The 18,418-nt window shown below is 46.3% G+C and overlaps 1 protein-coding gene across 1 annotated transcript in view; it reads right to left on the reverse strand.

Moving 5' to 3' along the window:
• Positions 1-17,660, reverse strand: part of MYO10 (myosin X) — a 166,652-nt gene extending 148,992 nt beyond the window's left edge. Inside the window, exon 1 of the mRNA XM_069808895.1 lies at positions 17,388-17,660. Within this exon, the coding sequence (XP_069664996.1) occupies positions 17,388-17,408 (21 nt within the window). The 5' untranslated portion in view covers positions 17,409-17,660. The remainder of the gene's footprint in view (positions 1-17,387) is intronic.
• Between the last annotated feature and the right edge of the window lie 758 nt (positions 17,661-18,418).

The following is an 18,418-nucleotide window of genomic DNA, read 5'->3' on the forward strand; positions in this document are numbered from 1 at the left end:
TGCCTAAACACAGCCAGTAGCTTTTACTACTTTTCATACCAGTAATAAAGTCACTCCTCATATTACTACACTGTGAGTCAACAAAACAGCTATTTGTTGGGTTTGGGTGGTGGTTTTGTTTTTTCTTTTTTAGTAACTCTTAGGTAAAATGAAATTACCTAAACACCATTGAAAAAACAACTTTTCCACAAATGCTGAAGCATGGAATTGTGCAAAGAGAAGCATTATTGGCAAATTACTGTAGAATAGAAGAGGATTCAGGAAAGCCTCCTTATTCAGAAAGAACACGTACTTGATTTCAGCTGATGTGAACATGACGCACACCCAAGAATGAACGTGTGCTTCTTCAGCCCCAGCCTCCTTTGGGAAAAATGCTCAAACTTGGTCACCTGGAGGGGTACCTATCCCTACTGAATTACTCTCAGAAGTGTCATTTCAAAAAAAGTGAATGTTTTTAAGCATGTTACTAATTACTCAGACTGCTTTAGCTAAAATGGTATTTTTACTCTTCAAAAATCAAAAAAACAGCCTGTTACCATTAATCCCAGAGCAGCAGAACATCTGAGCAGCATCTTGCTCATTATTATCAGGAAACCCAACCCCACACAACAGTTCTACTGAAGCTCGTGCCCCTGCAGCGCTCCTTAACTCTAGGACAGTAGGAATCACGAAAAGCCACTTACTCTTCACCGCAAATAAATGTTGCAGTAGCAATACATTTAGCAATGCATTCCTCCACTGCCAGCTCCGTATTAGCTTCCTCCAAGCTTTGACTTGGCTGGTCAAAAAGACTTGGCCTTAAATAGAACCAATTTCCTTTTCAAAGAAGGCATAAAGAAACTCAAAATGGAACAATAACTTTCTGCTTACTGCACATACTACCTTTAACCCCTCATGCAGCATATAAAATACTTCATTCTGCAGGGAGGAACAGAGATTTCCTCACCTGTAAGGAAACGAATTTTGAGTCCTTGGAGCTCCACACCACTTTTGTGTGTGCAGCGGAAAATATTACAAACCACAAGGACCATGTGCCGGCTCCTTCACCAAGGAAGTCACCCAGAACTTGGCTCCTTGCTTAGCACGGGCAGTAGATCTGGTTTTATTTGCATTGGCACAAGGACCCAGTGAGGGCACTACACCTCTCTACCCAGAAAAAGGGAAAAAGATGTTGGAAATGAAAAATCCTGCAGTATTTTGCAAATAGAGAACCGAGGCAAAAGCAGAGTGAATGACTTGTTGAGGGCTGCAAGCCTTTGGCAGATGCATCGATGCAGTTTAAATCATCCAAATCCCACGACAGCGTTCACATGACATCACCTTCCCTCTTGCTCATGGGCCAGTCTTCCTACAATTTCCCTGTTGTTTCAAGTATCAACTTGTCTTTGTTTTGAAGAAGTGCCTATAACTTCATCATAATTCTAGCTGCTCACGCGTACGACAAGCACAGCTGAACTCTGGCAGCGTGTTTATCACTGAACCGAGATCTTTTGAAGAGAGCACCTATACAAAATTGTTTTGCTCACGTTTTCAGTTCCCCTTCATCTTCAGATAGCCACGAGCATGTTTGTTTATGCACAAACATGACCGTCAGAACTTCTGTGTGTATTTTCAGATATACACATGCTTTCACGATGTTTTCTTCTCCTAGGAGCTAAATCCCCACCTCGCATTCACATAAGCAAGATCCCATTTGTATGGGACAACTACAAAATCTAGGCCCATAGCTAGAAGTATGCAGAGACACGTGCTTCATTTTAATTCCTCCAGATCACATTAAGACCCATCTCAAACAAATCCAACTTCCAGGGGTATACACAACTTCAGCCAACTTGCAAGAAGTCTGTTTGGGTTGGTTTTTTTTACCCCAATATACTGTACAAGTCTCTCCCTTGGATAAAATCGTATCCATTTATTTTTCACCTAAAAATAACTTATGGACACATTTACAGAAAGAAAAGATGTGATTACATTCAATGGTCCTTCTGCTGCGAAAAGAAGCTTCCAGCAGAAATTTTTCCCAGCAAGTCGATTCTCGAATATTCAAGAGCGAGCATGGGCTGGTCGTGGATCGCCGCGAGCGCGCACACCTCCACAGCCGCTGCTCCCGAAGCAGTGGGTGAGTAACGCAGACAGTGCTGTGCCACAGGTCTGGAACATCACTTGACCTGTAAAACTCAGCCACTACTTTACTTTACACCATAACGTATAATGTCAGACGCGGCAGTGTCTTGCTCGTTTCAAGAAGAGAGCGATGCCCAATAAGTCTATTTTCTACACAATGCCTCCAACTTGAGACTTTTTTTTCTCCTAAAAGGAGCTCTCATGCTACCATCTGGTGCCTAAAGGACACAGGCTGGCATGTAATTACCCTTACCCAGTCCTAATGCAACTCAATTTCTTCAGCAGAGTTAGGCACTACAAGACACGCTCTCCTTTGCTCCTCACTTCACACACTGCTCCGCTTCCTTTCCGCTAAATTAAAGGAAGCATCATTGAGACTCAGACTTCTGTGGGCCGATATGGTAGCAACATTTGTACTCTTCCAAAGCCAGTTGTCTCTTAAGGACAGCTTCCTAAAAAGCAAAAAAATCTCCTACAGAACTTCAGAGTCAGTTCTGAACATCTCCACTACAAAAGTCACCAGCGGTAAATGTTCTTCCCTCAACATATGCCATGCACTGCATTGGTAAGGAGATGGCTTCATTTAAAAAAAAAAAAAAAAATTAAGTACAAATAAAAAAATCCTCATTTTGAGCTTTCCAGGAACATGGCTGCAATAAAAGAGCTCTACAGTCAATGCACAAATCAACGTAACATTGATCGCGAGGCGGGTTAAAAAACAGTGGTAAGTTAGACAAGTTATTCGTTAACAAAGCGGCATCTGTGCGGAGAGCACAGAGACCCGATTGTGGCAGAGACTCCCTGCCCTCGTCCCGCAGGGTACGGACACGGCAGCACCAGCGCTCCTGGGGAAAAGGGGGACGAGGCAGGACGAGGACGCCTTTACAGGGGGCTGCGACACCCGCTGCCGCCCGCCCGGGAGTCTCAGCGGCGACGGAGAAGGGCGATTCCGTGTGCGCTCAGCAGCAAGCGTGAGAGCATGCTTGAACCACGGTCACTGCTACTTAAAAGTAATTTGTACCAAGATCAGCAGTGCTTACCCACTGGGTTTTAGTCATTTTGACCAGTTACTGTTAAGTAGAGTTTTGGGGGTTTCCCGAGTCCCAGCAGGGATGGTGTTCACAGACTCATAGACTGGATTGGGTTGGAAGGGACCATTAAAGATCGTCCAGTTGTCACATGCGCCCCCCCAGTCAGGAACATCTTTCCCCAGATGTTCATTAACCCTCCCGTGGCAAGCTTGGACTGTGATGTTTAGGAAGCCAAGTGACTTGTGCCCAGCCAGAAGCCAAAACCACAAGATATTACACAACATGCTTAATTTTAAATATATTACAACTCTTCTCTAATTCAGGTGGAACGGTGCGTCCCACATTCACCCTGGGATTACCAACCTCGCTGAATCAAGATCTCTTTACTTATTTTAAGCAGAACAACTTCAGGAGATAAATCTCCATGGAAAAAATTACACATCCCGGTACTATGCAAGTCAAGGCGTCACACTGTAGAAACCCAAGCCTCAACGCTTTCTCCCACTGCTTATTTTGGGTTTGTTATCTTTAGCCATGATCACATTGCTTAGCTATAGATCACCAAAACCCTAAAACTCTCCTGCGCCTTTAAACCTACCCAGCCGCACGCCCTTCCTTCACCAACAAGTTCCCCCTCCCACCCAGCCAGAAGCCGCTATCGCAGCCACTTGTTTGGAAAGCGCCAACGTCTACTGATAAGAGAAGCAAAGCTCACGACCAGGAACGGTCTGCTCACCTCTACTCCCCGCAGCTCTAGGAGACCTTTGTAACAGCCCTCTCCGCTGCTGGAGAGCTGCTCTGCAAAACACACTTGTACGGAGCCACGGCAAGTAGGACACTCAAAACCAAACTTCTTCTGACTCAGGATAAGCCCGAGAGCATTGCATCTTTATTATTACTTTCCAAAAGAAGCCTGAGAAGCGTAACGTGTCCACAAACGCACTTGGTGTTAAAGGGGAAAGAGGACACGACAAGTGTCAGTGCTTGGTCAGTCAACACCAAGGCAGAAGAAATCTAGGTGTGAGGATGAACGTCCTAGTTCTACACCAGTGAAGTCAAGCAGAGGTTAATTATTATTTAGCTATTCGTGCAGGCCCCCAGGTTCCTCACTTAATTAGGCTGAAACACAGCCAAGCATAAAAGGCAGCTGCTTCTTTAAACAAAGACTTTCAACTAAAAACGTAATTTGTGGTATCAGCACCCTACACAGTACAACTGAAGAAACCCAATGACCCAGACTGCACAAGGTGCCCCTCTGGAAAAAGTTAACCCCAACACCTGGAGACCAGGAAAACCTGCCTCCCCACTGAAGCCGTTCTCAAACCTGGGGAAAGGGTCTGGAGGGCTCTTCCAGGGTCCCTCAGCGCATCCCTACTTCACCCCGGTCTGTGGCATCCTCCTCATCGCCACAGCAGCTGTCCTCAAGGAAGAAAACCAGCCTGCTCCGTCATGAAGTTGCAGACCACGTTTTATTTTCCAAAAGACGAGACCTACTGACCCACTAGGTACACATTAGCTACTCCCTACCCTGCTTCCATATTGCTCACACTATCTCAGATATCGTTTTAGAATAAAATTCAGTGTTTTATCAAAACTGTAAGCGTACTGACATAATAGCGACACTGCCCTGCAGGGAACACAACTTATTAATCATGTATTTGTTTCAGACTGGGACCAAACAGGTTTTGCCTTTTATGCAACTATACTTGAAGACCTTTCTTTGAGCAGAAAACAGCACAAGTGCAGCTATTTTTAAAGCTATCTAAAAAACGGCAGGGCATGACATACCTTACTTTTTACCACACGGTAAAGATGAAAAACTGGAACAACTTCTCTCTTTTATCTGCCTGAGAGCCTAAATGAGTAACTCTTTATTTATAGCCACTAATGGTTACCACTTCTGAACTTATTTTTGCTCCTCAACAAACCGCCTTTCCAGCAGGGACTTTAAGCTTTCAGCTATTCAGATGTTTTTGTTATTTTTGCTCAGTGTGGCTTTTGAGCTGTCAACAAGCTTCCCAGGTCATTGAAAAATAAACAAACAAACAAAAGGCAATTTTTTTTATTTTTTTTTTTTTTACTGTTCCAGTTAATTCCAACTGCAAAAGTCAGAAAGAGGGAGCAGACGGACAAACCAATTGCAATTTTTTTGCTTTGAAATAATCCTAAAGCAACTCATTGTCATATGTTTCCTCCTATGCAGACAGTCTCCCAGGTGCACCAAATAATTTACTTAAATTTAAGAAATGGAAAAAAGCACATGCAATATACAAGAACATTAGGAAACATCAGCATTAGCAAGGAACAACAGATTACTATAAAAAGAAGGCACAAATGTCATATTTAGATCCGCAGCGGCAAGGAGTACAAGGTATTGTTTTCCACCACCCCTCTCCTCTTCGTTGGTAATAGGGAAAGAAGCAAGAGCACACAGCATTGCAGCTGGAGTACAATAAAATATCAGCAAGCTAAATAAATATACACACCCACAAAAGAAGCAGCAGCTCATACGGCCATAGCTTTGAGCTTACTGACAAAGCCTTTTCTTTTTTAAGGCACGTACAAGGAGCATCCTAGCTTCCAGGTGTTCTCAGACCCTTCCACAGGTAAAGATGTAAAAAGCAGATTTCCCAATGGTCCCAAGCACAGGCTACCTCCGGCACTCTCAGGTAAAGCTCTCGCCATCTGACAGAGATCTCTTGAAATTTCTCCCTCTTCTAACAATTACAAAGATCTGATAAAAATCCAATTGTTTCCTCCAGAGCAAGTGGTAGTACCATGGCTGTTCTTCTCGAAAGAAAGAACAACTCACTGACTACTAGTTACTCTGGTACAGCATCTGGAACAAAATTAGGGGAGAAGATGATCACATGACAACAAAATTAAAGTAGGCATTTCAGTGTCAATAAAAGTAAAAATGACAATTTTTACTACAATAATATTGCCACCGACAGAGCAGTACTAACAAATGCCAAAGTCTTATTTTTTAGGACATAAATTACTGCAGCTTTCTCAAGAATAACCCCAGATTTCTCCAATAAGCCTACGTGAAACCATCCAGAAGCACGCCATTGCTCAATACCACCAAAAAAAAATAATCTAAAAAGACCATCCTGAAAAGCCAGACTTTCCAAAATGTTGGCCTTTACAATACCAGAGACCCAACCAGAAAAAAATACACTCCAAACCTACAGCTAGGAAAACTCCAGCTGGCCTCAGGACAGCAACAGAAGATTATTCTCCGACTCCGACAGGAATTGCAAAGCCAAAAGAAAGCTTAATTTATGCATTTTAAAGCAGTGCCCGGTCCAGCGAGGAGAGAGCCCTTTGAGCAGCAGTCCTGCGAAAGCCTCCACTCCTGCTCAGAGCCCGACGCCAGCTCCTCTCCTCCGCTTCCCGCAGGAACGCCTTGGGACATCCCCACAGCCGTGTCACCCACGGTCCCACGCTGCAGGCGTCCGGACCTTTGCTGCCTCGAGCCCTTCTTGTCCCTTCAATTTAGCCACCGATGAACGCTCACCCAACTCTTCTTTCCTAAGGAGAGACGACTCCCGTCCACACGCCGATCAGGAGGCGCATCCCTGTGCTCCGGGATGGCCGCAGCTGATGCTGCGCACCAAAAGCTCTGTGGCTTTCCAGCGGAAAAAAAACAAAAATCCCATGAAAACAGCAAAGCTTTTGTGGTCTCTCTGACTGCATAAAGGGACTGCGCACTTTTCAGGTCAAATATCTGCAAGCAATATAAAGGAGTGTTTCTGTCAGCAGCGCGCAAGTTCAAGAAATCAAAATTCAGGATTACAGCTTGCATCTGCCTGACTCCAGAAGCACCTGGAACGCAGTAAATGCTGAATCCTTACCCAAAGAAAAAGGATCCCACGACTCAACGTTTTCCCTTCGCGCTCAAGCATCCCAGTAAGGACTGCTAAGGAACAAGCCACCAACAAAGGACCACAGGACGCTCACAAGAAAATACACAGATTTGGGTACCACCCTCTGTCCTCCACCAGCTACTGATGGCACCTCCACCTTAATGGCACGGTACAAAGGCATCCTACTGACAAAGGTGTAAATATACAGTAAGCGTTTAAACACAAGTATTTCATTACATTGCAATTATGTTTATTCATGGGCTTCTGTACAAAACTCCAGGGAGTTTACTACTGCACCAGGGCTGTAGCCATTTAAGGTACCGAATTGCCAAAGCAAAATGATGGCAGAAACGGCGCAAAAGAAATAGAAATTAGGAACAGAGACTCGCAAAACTAACACAAACCAGAGAATCGCCCTTTTGCTGCAAGCACTGTGCAACTTTATGGCAAAATCCCATCCGCCATCTGTTAAAACTTCTCAGATTTAGCGCGCGAAGTGTTAGAAATGTAATTGCGAGGGGGGAAAAAAGGGGCTGTTGTGTGAATTATATTTTCTAGCATGGATCGGCTGCGTTTGTTTATTCCTGAAAATAGCTTATCAAGTATCACACAGCAGAATCTGATTCTGGGATTTTCAACAACAAAGAGCTTGCTTCATCGGACGCTCCTCCTGGTAGACAGTCTGAAAAGCAGCAGGAAATGCCACCCTTCAAAGCCCTGCTGTAAACGACGCTCTCCTTTTCTTCTAGGGAACATAATTGCACACACCAAACCAACCTATCCATCGCACCCATCACCAGAGAACTGTAATGAGGAGATAAACCCTAAACCCAAAACCACAGTCTATATTTAATAAGGGGAAGAGATCCGAGAGGACGACCAACAAAGCAAGAAGCCTAACCTACAGAATCAGCGTCTGCTCCTCGTCCTGACGTGAACTCCGGCATTCTGCCAACTTGGCTCCTTTCTGAAGCAAATAAAAATATACCCTAACCAAGATACACAGTTGGTTTTTGACCCACTAAAATGGTCAAATAGAAATGATCTCCACTGCTTCTGTAAACCAGACGGGTACATTAAACAAAGGGATTTGACTTTTCCTCAAGATAAACAACTCCATAAGAAAAACAATCCCATTCTCTTAACACATATATTTAACTTCATCTGAGTAAACATTTCAATGGCACGCTAAACAACAGCAACTAAAATAGGACCAAATAATCCATTTCCGATAATGCTATAAACATCAATACTTTTTCAAAACAAGGAATAAACTTCTCTTATCTCCAGTCCCCAAAACCAGGGCCAGTTTGGCTGAATGCAAAGAGGAAGCATGAGAATCTTTCCAGAGAAACCCTGCATTTCTGTTAGCAAGGTCGGGAAGGAGGATAATAGACGCATGCAGCGCACAACATCAAAACTATGCAAGGCTTTGCCAGCAGCACCACTTTCGCAGTCCAACATCATTTCAAGAACTACAGAAAAGTTTTCTCCAGATGCTGGAAAGTTCATCAAAACGAGTTTTCTAAAGCCTTTTGAAGGTTTGTAAGAGAAAGAGGGCCAAATGGTTTGGGGTGTTAACTTTGATGACAACTTTCAGAAATACTTCGCTTTGGAATTCCAGCTGGAGTTATTGGCAGCTAGCGCTCATCAAGCACTTGAGCCTCAGATCTCTGCCCGAGGTTATGCTACAGGCACCAAAATCAATCCTGACTTTGAGACCATGATGGCAGGCTTGGGCAGCAGGGTGCCATTCTGCCAACATTACCGTGTCAAGAAGTTAACATAAAAAACAACCCAAAAACCCCTCAGTACTTTTTAACGACTACCCCAGTATAGAGGCAGACGTGCCGCAATAAAAAGCCGTTGGGCTAACTTGCCCAGGGTGGGAATGTAGTTTTGCCCCCAGGAGAAAAAGCAACAACTAAACATTTTCCCCTGCTAAGCTGTCCTTATGGCATCTGCCATAAGGGCATTCTCCAAAACAAAACAGAGACTCGTATTAACACACTCTTGTATCACTGACCTGTAATAAAGGATTAAGAATAGTTTCCCAAGAATATATAGGAAAAGGCAGCACCAACACATCAAAGTGCACTTAGCCTTTTATTTCCCAAGTCCTCCAACCCTGTGCATGCCATCGGCCAGGATCACGTGTGAAGGCACAGCCTGGCTCCTGCAGTCTGCCACTGACCTCCCTTCTCTTCCTTCCTCTTTCCCTCATTTGGAACAAAACACAACCAAAACCCACATAATTTCACAGAAAGATTTAACCCATCTAACAGATGGGTTAAAGAAAATATTGATTTCTTCAATATTCTCCTTCGCTTAATATTCACTCAAAAATCTCAAGCGAGGCTCACCACAAGATGAAGATTACATACTTCCAAAGAAAAGAAAGTCTGATACCATAAACTAGGCGAAATGCCCCACCAAAGCAATTTAAGTATTTGCTAAAGTGTATTGACATACAAATATGGGAACCCTGTTCAACTCTGAAGTCTGGCAGGCCACTGGATGGTACAGGAGATTGATAAAGTCTGTCCTCCAGGATGTTTTCCTTCAGCATGCCATTAATTCTAGAAGGACTAAAAGGTATTCTACTGACCTCCACATTTAGGCTCTGCTCCAACGTGCTTATATTTACCCTCTGGGGGAAGGGCCACTGACACACATAAGAAACCCAACTTAAGATATATTAGATCTGAATTTTCAGTGCAAGTTCAGAAAACCATCCAAGTGACCAGTACCTTTTTCTTTTGAAGGCTTCCTTCCATACACAAGGGCAAACTGCAAAGTTTTCCTCAAAGCCTTAACAGGGCTGGAGTGTTCTTTGGGTTTTTTTTTCCCGTTACTGACTGCAACTGCTCTTTCTTAGTGAAAAATAACTAAGCACAATTGCTCACTAGGAAAAATTACAAGATCTCATATAGAAACTGTGGGTTAAACCCCTCTATAGAGGTGTTTACACAAAATGGAAATGTTAACTTTGGTCAGTAAAATCAAACATACCCTAATTTCTGTCATGCTTCAAAACTGAACCAAAATTGAGTCTGTTCCTAGTAAGCTATTCAACAAGGAAAAACATACATTATCAAGTTCCTCCAACATCACTCATGTTTGAGAATTCAATTAAAAAAAAAAAAACAAAAAAACCCCAACCCTCTAAACTTCCTACCAAGTAAGAAAGCTTTTACAGACCAGACTGAAAAAGCAGTCATTTGGCTGCAAAGGAAAACAGCACCTAAATAGAGAGCAAGTATTTACAATTACCATTAAAACAAACACAGGTGTGGCATGTTTACAGCTGAAACAACTCAGCAGCCTTCCCCAGTCAGTCACTGGTTTGCAGTGGGAAAGTGCTTGGCCAGTCTGGATGTCCATGGAACGACAGGCTCTACATCTGCTGTCCAGCTGAGGACATAAAACATGAGCAGAAACCATATCTGGACCTACCTGAGATGACATTCTCGATCACTGACTCTGCAGAAATGAGTCTAGGAGTAGACAGTACGTTCTCCCCCAACATCCTCCTACTTCTTACAGGTACTTTTAGAAATAGTAGTAATCTTTCCTCATTCCTTCTGTCCTAACAAATCTTTCCCACTATACTTTTCCAATATAAAGATCATATTTTCCATGTAATAAAGCGGTAATTTCTTCTTCAGCATGGATATAGTTTACTTCACAAGGCAGATCTGGAGGACAGCTAATATCAGTTCCCATTCTGCATCCAAACTTTGAAAAGTCCTGTCTCTTTTAAAGTGGAGTGTTTGAGCTACTTAATGGACTTCCAACCAAAAGGATAATCCACTTAACCATTCTTAACCAGCGGGTTGTCCAAAACAAAGTTGCATTACAGTAAATATGACCAATGGGTAATGCTCAAATTTCAGACATACACAGGACATCTCAGAAAATCCTAAATAATTTAAAAAAAAGCACCACCATGCAGAATTTGAACCAAGGATACCCAAAAACCAGTAACTTGCCCTGAACTGTTGCCCCACCACTAAGACATCCTCCTTCATGTCTCACTAATGGTTTAAAATGTCATGTAATGATAAATAACAGGAAGATCAAGAGAAATGAGAACGCCTAAGCCATGACCCTCGCACACAACCCTGAAGTCATAATCAATCTAGCAAGTTTTGAGGTCACATCCCAAAATTGTAAAGTAGCCACAATTAGTGACTTAATGCTGGTAATTCTTCCCACCTCCTCAGCAAAAATCTTAATTCAGAGTGACTTTTTACCTCCTGCCCTTCTACTGGGCTCCACCCAAAACTATGTTCTTGGCTCTGACCACAGCTGGGGACTGTGATTCACTAAGGAAAAATACCAGCCCTGCGGCCAAAAACGTTGGTGAGATCAAACTACCCAGAGGACACACTTCCCTCCAGAACTGCCACGGGCACGCAGTCACCGTGCTGGGCGTGCAAGGGATGGGGCTGCTGCTCTCGCCCCTCGCAGCAGACTGCAGCATCTTCCACTGGGGCTGCATCCCCCCTCCCAGGGACACAAAAAGCCATTTCTCTTGCTAGAATCGGGGGTTTTTTTGAAGTTTAACATCAATATTCGCTCCCCTAGAAAATGGGGAAAAAAAAAAAGAAGAAAAAAAAAGAAAAAAGAAAAAAATAGCAGGCATGTTATTCACTTGCTAGGGGTTAGGTCTGGATTTGTTCTGTGCGAACACAGTGACACTGTATAAATATACACATGTGCACCCACACACAGAGGCAAGGTCCCACCAATTTTCCTTCAGCTACCTTCTAAAGCCAAAAAACAGATTCATGAGACTACATTGGTCTTACCAAGCTGAAACCCAAGATTCAGCTAAAATCACCATAGCAGAAGCACAACATGGTACAACCAAGCCAATCGACAGCATAATTATGGTTATAATCTCCATATGACACAGAAAGCTCAAGCTCCCTCCTCTTCCTTTCTGCTTCCCTCTCCTGCCTCCACGGAAAAAATTGTGGAGCGTTTCTGAGAAAAGCCTGTGCCACTCATCTTCAAAAATAAGTTGGGACTGGCCATGCTCTCAAACACAATTCCCTTTTAGCAGGCAGCAGGTTATGCGACAGCTCCAAACCCAAAAAAGAACCAAAGAGGTTCAAAACCTTCAGTATCACCCATACACAGAGTTCATCAAATGAAAATACTTATAAAGAAGAAAATCTGGTTAGAGCAAAATAGCTTACACACAAAGTGCTGACACAAACATACAGTTAGGGAAAAGACCAAAAAACCAAAAAGTAACATTTCAGCGAGGGTGTCACCAGAAGGTAAAAAAAAGCCAAGACTCAGAAGCAGCCAAGACTTCTGTAACGGTGGGGGTTTCACAGCTCTCCTTTGGTTGGAGTCTGACTGAACATACCTAAAAAACCACGAGCAGACCCTGCACAATGTAGAGCCTCTATTGCCAATTTCAATAGTTATGGTTTTGCAGCTTTAACAGAATTCTTGTGTCATTTTACAATATTCGTGGTGCCAGCAGGGCTGCTAGGCTCCAGCCCAGCGACAACTATGCTTCAGTTGCACAAATCTATCTTATGAAAGGCACATGTGAAGTACATGTAGTAGGCAGTCACGATGACGTGCTACCGATGAGCTGAACGTGATTTCACAACTTACAGAAATAAACCTGCAAAAACTTTCTTTTCTTTCCGACTCAGTAAGGTAGTCCTGAGCCCCCTTGAAACGTTTTCTACTCAAAACAGAATGCTCTCTAATTAACCTAAAAATAACTGTTGACAAAACAACCACCAGCTTTTAAAAAAACTAATTATGAGAAGGAGTCACAGCTCAGAAACTTTGGAAAACGCAGCCAATGTCAACAGCGGAAAGAGGCACTGTTCCTGCTCAGCACGGCTTTGGCACTCAGAAGCCCTCCAGAAACGTAACCTTCACGCCGTCGCTCACGGGATGATGGTTTTGCCCTACCGGTCTGAAACGCAACTTTGCTGGTGTAAGCGTACACCAATATCACAAGCTGGAACATCAGACCCACGCTTGTGCTATCAGTAAAACACTTCTAAACAAAAACTAGGAGACTTCCGAGATTGTCCTAAATGCGTACGCTATGCTGCGCAGCCCAGCCAGAACCTGTGTGTACTGATGCAGAAATTTATTAGCGTCGCCAGATTTTCACTTCAAGAGCTGAAACTTGGCAGTGCCAAGGTCACTTGGTGGCAGAGGAGATGGTGAACATCTCCAAGGTCTCCATGAAGGACTCCGCGCTGGGAGGCAGCGATCTTCCAAACGCTGCAGCACGGGAACACCAAGGAAAAGTTTGCCGCAAGCCGCGTACCTGAAATAAGAGCTTCCAGGCTCAGCAGATACCTCCTCCGACAGCTCTCCCTGAAGCGAAGTTCAAAGCCTCAGAATTCATTTTTGCCCCGTATCCTTCCCACAGAGGGAGGTTCAACGCTTGCTCCTTCAGGACACTTGCTGGGAGCCCTGCCCGTAAAACAGGGTACACAAGCAAATATGCGCAACTGTGGAAAGCAGAAATGAAGGAAACCATTCTGAACTGGAGGTGCCAGCAGTACTGCTAAAAATAAAAGCATGCTGGGCACAGAATATCTGCTGCGCCTCAAAAGAGGCTACCTGGCAGTTCCCAATAAACCTCTGTGCAGCATTAGGGAAACACGAGCAGGACCTCTGTGATGACGATGCTTTCATAACGCTCTCCTTCAACGTCATCTAACGCTCTCCTTCAACATCAACTACATGCTAGACAGAAGGCAGGAGATAAGAGTTGTCCTCCCCCCTTCTCTTCCAATTGTGGAAATTTGGGGGGGGGGGGGGGGTGTTGGAATCCTCTGTCTTTTAAGCTTGGCAATAGCTAAATGCAATCAATCGCTGCAGCCACCGCTGCACACGCTGTGCTGCAAGCTGCCCGGGAGCTGCGCGCCTGCTCGGAGGGCAGGTTTGGAGAAGGTGACCTCCAGAAGTCCCTCCCAACCTCAACCACTCTCTGACCTCAGCTGGGCCAGCAACTGCCACACTCCTCCTGTGACAAGGACAGCGGCCATGCCTGCAACACACCACAAATATTGGGCAAAGTGACTCCCCGCGTAAGAGGGGGAAGATGAACTCAACTTCTGCACCCACTTCCCCTGCTGCCCTGGTGAGCGCTGCTTGGGAACTGCAGATGACAAAGAGGCAGTCTGAGCTTCCCTCTCCTGCCTTTTTTGTGCAAAATGTCCTTGTGTTCCTTCTCACCTTGAAATTACTCTCCTCCTTCCCTCACGGCATACATCCTCTTTTAGCAAGGATGCGTTCTCACTGGAAAAAAAGAAGTCTGACCTCAGCTACCACAGGAGACTGCTCCCTCGCGAGCACCCTAGCTGTTGGTAAAACATATGGGAATGATTTTTTCAGGCTGTTTTGAGCAACACAGCCAAATGGCTCTATTGTACACATCCATACTTTTAATTCTGAGTATGGGTCTCCGGGATTTCTACAGGTTTTAACACTTTATATATGAAAATATGACTAGGTAAATATAATGAAAAAGTTATGATTCCACCATCCACCTTCCTTCAAACACCAAAAGGTAGCACAGATCAATCAACAGCCTGAAGTAGTTTTAAAAGTCTTAGAAAACACTTCTCCTCTGTATTCAGAATGCAACTTTGTAATTACTTTAATAATCTTCCAGGAATAAAAGCATTTTGGGGAGTAAGTTCCTGGGCTGACTCTTCTAGCCTAATTCTTTACTCAGAGCCTTTTGTTTTTTTAATTGGCTGAGCTAGAAAACTGAGTTAGGGATGGAGATCAAGGCTCTTCTGGAGACAGATACAACCGCTTGTCATCCTAGAAGAATAAAAGCCATATAAGCAATAGCAGAGGAAGGAAACCGGGCAGCAAGACTGAGAAGTCAAAAAGCTGTTAAGCCTCCGACGACGGCAGCGTCGGCCGATCGGCGGGAGCTCGGCGTTATCCCACACCTCGCTGAACGCGGCAAGTCCCAACAGGAGTGCCTTCTCTGCGACGCGTGCATTCCTGCACTCCAGAGGTATCTTACCCAATGGCCTCATATTGTTCCAGCGAGCATCATCCTATACTGAGAGCAGGTTACGATCAGCACCTAGCTATGGAAAAATATGGGAGAAATAGTAACGCAGGGGGATTTTTCCTGTAACACCTCTTAGTTGTACAGTATTTTTCTACAACAGCCAGACCTGAAGATACTCTGGCTTCCAGCGCAGTGAAGCGGGGCTCCTTGGTAACGCTAAGGACCCCTACGAAGGGCCAGGATATACCCTTCTCACCTACTACTAGCTTTTCTCCCAAAACATAATTATATCAGCAGACTCATGTCACTGCCAAACAGGAGCAGAGCAGACCAGGCCTGCTACCTGTGCCTGGCATCCAGTCTCCTCCTTCTCCGCACTGCAACTTATTTTAAGGAGAACAATAATTCTCCCAGATAAGTCAGCAAATATTTTTGTAAAGAGCAGCTGCAGGATGTCTGCCTCGCACAAATTAAATTACCCAGCTAGTGGCTTGATCCAGTGCCTTGAACAGACGTTCTTCTGTGGTAGCTGGGTCAGGCCCAGTGCATTTCTGCTATTGTGCCTTCCGCTCCCTATATGCAATTTACATACGCTCCGGTGTGAGGAAAGGAAAATGTTTATACTTATGGGTGGGACTTTGGTTGCAGATTAAAGTCAAGGTGCTATACTTACTGATCTTTTAAAGTAATATCAACATGTTGAAAGGGAGCAAGAGTTCTTAAGAAAGATCAAAGTCCACATGCAGCAACCACAAATTAACATAAATACATGCTGAAATACTAACACAAACTGGCAAAATTTACTTGCTTTTTCCCCTGGGCAAGTAATTTTGGCTAATAGGGGACTCAAAACCATTAACTCTCTTCTTCACCTTTATGTAGGGCACGCTACTGTACTTTGTGTCAGAGCGAATGACTCTTCAGATTCATTTTGCAAGGCTAGGCTAATACTACCGTATTGCTCACGGCTTGCAAGCTTTTGAAAGGCGAGGGCTACATCCTCTACAGGGAAGGAAAAAAAAAGCGCAATATTACTACTTAACTCAGATGTTTTGAAAGTTAATCCCGCGTTTCTTCCTTCTTATTGCGCTTGACAGAACTTTTGTCATCTGACAAATGAAAAGCTAACAAGTAGTAAGGTGTATGACCTTCTTTTATTTGAGTAATTACTATTCTGGTAGACAGATCACTTATTTTTCTTGTGGGAGCACCAGCAGCAGCACTGAGGAGGACACAAGGGAAGTTATTTCATGAGGGCAAAGGACGGTTTTGCAGCTTAATCAGAGTCCTGTAAAACAGATGCCTGGCCTGTATTTACAACCCTGAGAGCGCAACTGCTTCGGCAAGGGGTGCGATTAAAGGAATCGCGCAGCCAGTCACCAGAAGTCACGACGCAGACGCGAGCTTTGCCGGCGACCTACGAGCACAACGCACGCACAGAAGTCGCTGCACTAATACCGGACACCTTGTGTTCGTAAGGCTGCGTCGACACTAGGCGGGCCGTGCCGATTTGGTGAAATATCGTTGTATAAAATTCAGCTAGTTTTACACCAGGAGCGGACCAAAGTTTTGATTTTTAGGGTTTATCCTGAGTAAGCAGCAACGCGTCTCTGCTTTGGTTTCCTCGCCGGACGCGACGCAGCTGCCGAGACCCCCGAGAGAACGCGAAGCTCAGACCGCTTTCGAGACTTAAGCCCTGTTACTTCGCGTTTTGTGTCGGAACATCTCGCCTCTGCTTAACAGCGTGCGCTTCGCCAACAGACCTTAAAAAAAAGGGCAGCCTGGCAATAGCCCCGCTTCCAAAACCTCCGTCGATTGAAGCCTCCCGTGCCCACTCGCGGCAGAAAAAGCCCACTCGAGGCAGAGAAAGCCCACTCCCGGCTTCCCCGCAGGGAAACCCTGAGGCTGGGGGGACCCCCCCGAGTGTCAGAGGCAGGAGGGAAGCCCGGGGACCCCCACCGGAGCCCACGGCAGCCAGCTCCCCGCGGGGGAACCCAGTCACCGGGGGTTCCCCCCCCCCGCCCCGCTCCGCTCGCCCTAACGAGCCCTAATTAGCGCCGAACGCCTGCCCGCCGCTTCAGCTCGGCGGCCCCCCGTTCCCCCCGCGCTCGCAGCCCGAAGCGGCTGATAAATTTGGGGGGGACACACACAGGGACGTTCTCCCCTCACCCGCTCCCAAAGTCCCGACCTTCCCCCCCCCCCAACCCCCGAGGGGCTGCTCCGGCAGCCCCCGCTGCAAAGCCGAGGTGCTGGGGGACTTCTCCGGAGCCCCTTTCGCCTCACAAAGCGACTAGAGGAGGAGGAGGAGGAAGATCCCGCCGGCCCCTCACTCACCTCCGCCAAGAAGTTGTCCATGGTGGCCCCTGGGCCCGCCCGCGGGTGCGCAGCGCCGGGCCCCAGCCGCGCACCATGTGCCGCCCGGCCCGGCCCGGCCCGGCCCCAGCCAGCCGCCTCAGCCGCCTCAGCCGCCCCGCCGCTCCATCGCGTCCCGCAGGCCGGCCCGCTTCGCCTTTGTCCGCCCTCCCTCCCTCAGAGCCGCTCTCCCGGGCGGTCCCGGCACCTCATAGCCGCCGCTGGCAGCCGGGGGGGGGGAGGAGGGCGAGGAAGGAGGGCTCCCGCCGCCGCCGCCACACGCCGCCGCAGCCCGGGGCCGCCCCGTCCCGTCCCGCCGGGGCTGAGGCGGAGGCGGAGCCGGGGCCGCCCCGCTCCCCTCCCCGCGGCGGGCTCCCGGCCCGCCCGGCCCTCCCCGGGTGGGCACCACAAAGGCGGGCGAAGCCGTCGCCGACGGAGGGAGGAGGACACGTACCTGCGGGCTGCCGCTGCTTACAGCGGGGTGTTGGTGACCTTCCCGGCGCGGCTGGGTGCGGGCTCTTGCCAGCCGTACCCGTGTTCCTTTACTAAACGCGTACTCCAACAGCCATTCCTTCCCGTACCCGTGTTCCTTTACTAAAATACTCCAACAGCCATTCCTTCCCGTACCCGTGTTCCTTTACTAAACGCGTACTCCGACAGCCATTCCTTCCCGTACCCGTGTTCCTTTACTAAACTACTCCAACAGCCATTCCTTCCCGTACCCGTGTTCCTTTACTAAACACGTACTCCAACAGCCATTCCTTCCCGTACCCGTGTTCCTTTACTAAACACATAACTCCAACAGCCATTCCTTCCCGTACCCGTGTTCCTTTACTAAACACATAACTCCAACAGCCATTGCTTCCCACTGAGGCGCGGATAAAGTCGCCTTCGGGCCACCTAGGCACCCACCAGGCTTCGTTCAGCAGCTCGCTCCAGTCCTTTACAGTTTTGCAAAGCAGAATTTCATTTTTTTGGGGGGGGAAATATTCCCTCTCCGTCATTTTGCACCC

Source organism: Haliaeetus albicilla, chromosome 21 (assembly GCF_947461875.1).
Source record: "Haliaeetus albicilla chromosome 21, bHalAlb1.1, whole genome shotgun sequence".
Lineage (NCBI taxonomy): Eukaryota > Metazoa > Chordata > Aves > Accipitriformes > Accipitridae > Haliaeetus > Haliaeetus albicilla.